We start from the raw sequence: 3,319 nt of genomic DNA, 5'->3' as shown, positions 1-3,319 counted from the left end.
CGCTCTCTTTTGCAACAGCAGAGTTTTTTAGCTCTGCAGCTAACAATCCTCTATTTGAAGCAATAGCTTAAGACTTTGTTAAAATTGCCAGCAGTCTGATGTTCCTGCTTAACCACAGACCTACGAAGTGAGGAGAAATACAGAAGTACACATGAGATTTCACAAGCGTAATATTTCACAAACTCAGGAGTTTAACCAAAGCTGCCAGATGATTTGTTTCTTTCAAAAAGTAGCTGAAGATATTCCAGTTGATCTGTATTGTAACACCATGTGGTAGTATATTTCCTTGAATAATAGCTTCATATCAAACTATGCATGTGTAAATCTGTGTGTAGAACAGCTTGTATTAAATTTCAGTGCTAGATATTAAGCAAAATAGAATATAGAGAACCCACTCTTGTTTGTGTGGTGCGTAGGAGGACAAGGCATTGAACAGGTTGTCTTATTTTCAGATATGATGAAGAGATGGCGCAAAGTGATGGATCTGATCGTGACTTGCGAAGTCGTTCTGGGCAATCCAGTGGAGTAAAAGGAAATCGTGCAAGAGATTCAGGAAAGCCTGTACTAACCACCTGGAAGTGATAACAGAAAAAACAGCTGCACTCTTGGTAGGAAGACATCATGAACAAAAATGCAGTTTTTGAACAGATTCTTCTATTTTGCTACATTCCCTGTGGGAAGTATTAAAAGAGGACAATACAGCCTTTGAAAAGAAGTGAAACAAACGCTCTGAAACCAGGAACTGTACTAGATGTACACTGACTTGGTGATTATTACAATAATATATAGAGTATGTATATATAATTATTTTATATATAGATACTTGGTATAAATTAATATTCTCTCCGTAATGATTATTTATAAAGATGATAACTTTATACTTTCTTTATAAAGATGACAACTCAAATATGTGTTCTGGAAGAAACCCTTTGCTGTTGTGGATATAATTTATTTCCTATAGTAGCCTATCCCTAACTCCCTATTATAAATGAGCTGTGGATTCTATAAAAGGGTGGTAGTGGTGAGTGTTAATGTTGTCAGAATTATAGTTCAGATTCTTGCTGGTAAAAGAAGAGCAACTAGAAAAAATAGCGATATATGGAGTTGAGGCTATTGTCAGTTAATGCAGCTAATGACTTATAACCAGTATTAAGAAATTGAAAAGCAACCCTTTATACACTGAGGTGTTGGGTTTTTTTTAATTTCCTTTAAGTGTTTTGAGCTGCTAACTCTTTAAAGGTAGAATGTTTTATGGACTGAGGCAGTGTTTCAAATAGTATATTGATGGATTATTTCACTAGCCATTAATTTTTATTTCAATATAATGCACATCTATGGAAAACCAGACAGAACGACTACATACTATAATAAATCTTCTTGCTTGAAGCTGATGATAAATCCTTATTTGCACCAGAATCTCTTCATGTATTTATGCATGTATATAAGTACGATATCTGTATATTTTTGTATATTTTATGTGCACTATAACAAAAATACTGTTGCATGTGGTAAGCTATTTCTGGTAGCTCTGATTACAAAAGTTGTGATGACTAGCTACCAAAATGTATAGAGCAAAAGTTAAAAATAGGTATTTTAGTCTTCGAACATCATAGCATATAAATAAACTAGTTGGGTCTGTGATTGGCTGTTGCTTCCACTTGCATTTCCACCAGTTATTGGGCAGTTATTTATAAATGTCAATGTGTGGTTCTGGTTGTTTTTATTCTCCTTCCCCCTTCTCCCCCCCCCCCTTTTTTTTGGGTAATCTTTTACATGTTATTTTCCTACCATTTAGCAGTTTGCTTTTATCACTGTTCTGCTTTATGTACTAAACCCCCCCCCCCCTTTTTTTTTTTTGATGGTGGAGTATTGTGGAGAGAAGGACAAAGGCAGCTGAGAGTTGCAAATGTCCATGTAACTGTAATAAACTCTAATCTGGATGCCACTAGTGCAGTGATACTCAGTCTGCCTGCCACAGCAGGCTACGTGCTTTGCCCTCCTCTGTGGCAGGCCACTAAAAGTGCGTTGCAAAGTAAACTTTAACCTCCCCCAAAAGTTTTGAGCTTCTTGAACATGTAAAATAGACCACCTGCACCACAGAAAACATCAGCCCTTTTTCTACTTTTGAAGGTCCTTCTAGAAGAGGGCAGCTGCTTGCAAACTGCGGTCTTTGGGACGGTTGGTGCTGATGACTCTCAGTCTGAACACAATCTGGGAAGAGCAGTTTGGGCTGGGGAGGGAGGGCAGATATGAGCTGGGCTGACCAACATCCTTACACATGATCTAGGATTCATCCTTGCAGTAAGGAATGAAATATGTAGACTGAATGAGTCACTCCAAGCGTAATCCTCATCTTGATTACTCTTGTATATTCCATTAAAGATCAAAATCCAACTGATTCTCTGGTCATCAGACTTGAATCTACAGACTGGCCTCTACAAAAAGCATACTGAAGTTGGCTCTTGACATAAGGCTAAGAAAAGATGATTACTGCAGGATAGTAAAGCTTGTCTAAATTCCAGGTCTTACAGTTTTGGGGGTTGGTGTTTTGTGTTTGGTTTGTTGGTTTGGGTTTTTTAAGTTCCTAAGTGTGAGTCTTGTATATTTGAACCTCGATAGGTAAGCTAGTCTTAAGTAGATGTGTGGTCAGATATTAAGTGTTGTTTTAATGATGTGATATTTAGTGGGCAGATGTTTCCGGCTTTACCACCAACTGCTTGTTGGGGGTAAAGTAGGAAGTAGTGACAGCCTCAGGAACTATGAGACTGTAGTAAATAGTATTTTGTAATATGGCTATATTTCTTAGACAGGCAACACAAGGATACTCTAATAGAAGGAAAATGGAGTTTTCTCTCACTTTCATTTCCACTGCTTGTAATGTGTTTCTTTAGTAGCTTGGACAAAGGATGTTGTAGTCTTGTTCTATCGTAACAGTATCACTAGCAAGGATTGCTCCAATAGAATGATTACTTCTTTCCCTTATCTTCTTTCCTGTTCATGCAGCCTACACTGGTGGGACTTTATAGGGAAGAGGTGTATTGAGAAATGCAGATTCTGGTAAAAAAGTCAACTTCACACGGTTGTGTGTAGAAGTCATAACATACTAACTGAGCTGCAGTGATTTTCCATCTCCCTTTTTGGAAGGCTTAATGTGAAAGCAAAACCGTGTCTGGGTTATTAGGTTTTATTGCTATAGAAGGCTTTGGAGACTTAATCCGGGGGATACTTTTTAGCTGTAATTTCACAATGAAGCAAAACTGATGGCAGCATCTAAATAATCTTGTTCTTCCAAACTTATTTGTAGGCGGTGCTCTGGGTT

The 3,319-nt window shown here is 37.6% G+C and overlaps 1 protein-coding gene across 1 annotated transcript in view; it reads left to right on the top strand.

The window, feature by feature from the left end:
- Positions 1-582, top strand: part of TTLL1 (tubulin tyrosine ligase-like family, member 1) — a 13,869-nt gene extending 13,287 nt beyond the window's left edge. Inside the window, exon 9 of the mRNA XM_009879699.1 lies at positions 453-582. Coding sequence (XP_009878001.1) covers positions 453-582 — 130 coding nt within the window. The remainder of the gene's footprint in view (positions 1-452) is intronic.
- Positions 583-3,319: the final 2,737 nt, after the last annotated feature.

The sequence above is a fragment of the Charadrius vociferus genome, unplaced genomic scaffold (genome assembly GCF_000708025.1).
Source record: "Charadrius vociferus isolate BGI_N301 unplaced genomic scaffold, ASM70802v2 scaffold90, whole genome shotgun sequence".
Lineage (NCBI taxonomy): Eukaryota > Metazoa > Chordata > Aves > Charadriiformes > Charadriidae > Charadrius > Charadrius vociferus.
Note: the sequence above shows the minus strand (reverse complement) of the source record. Positions and strands in the feature narration are given on the sequence as shown.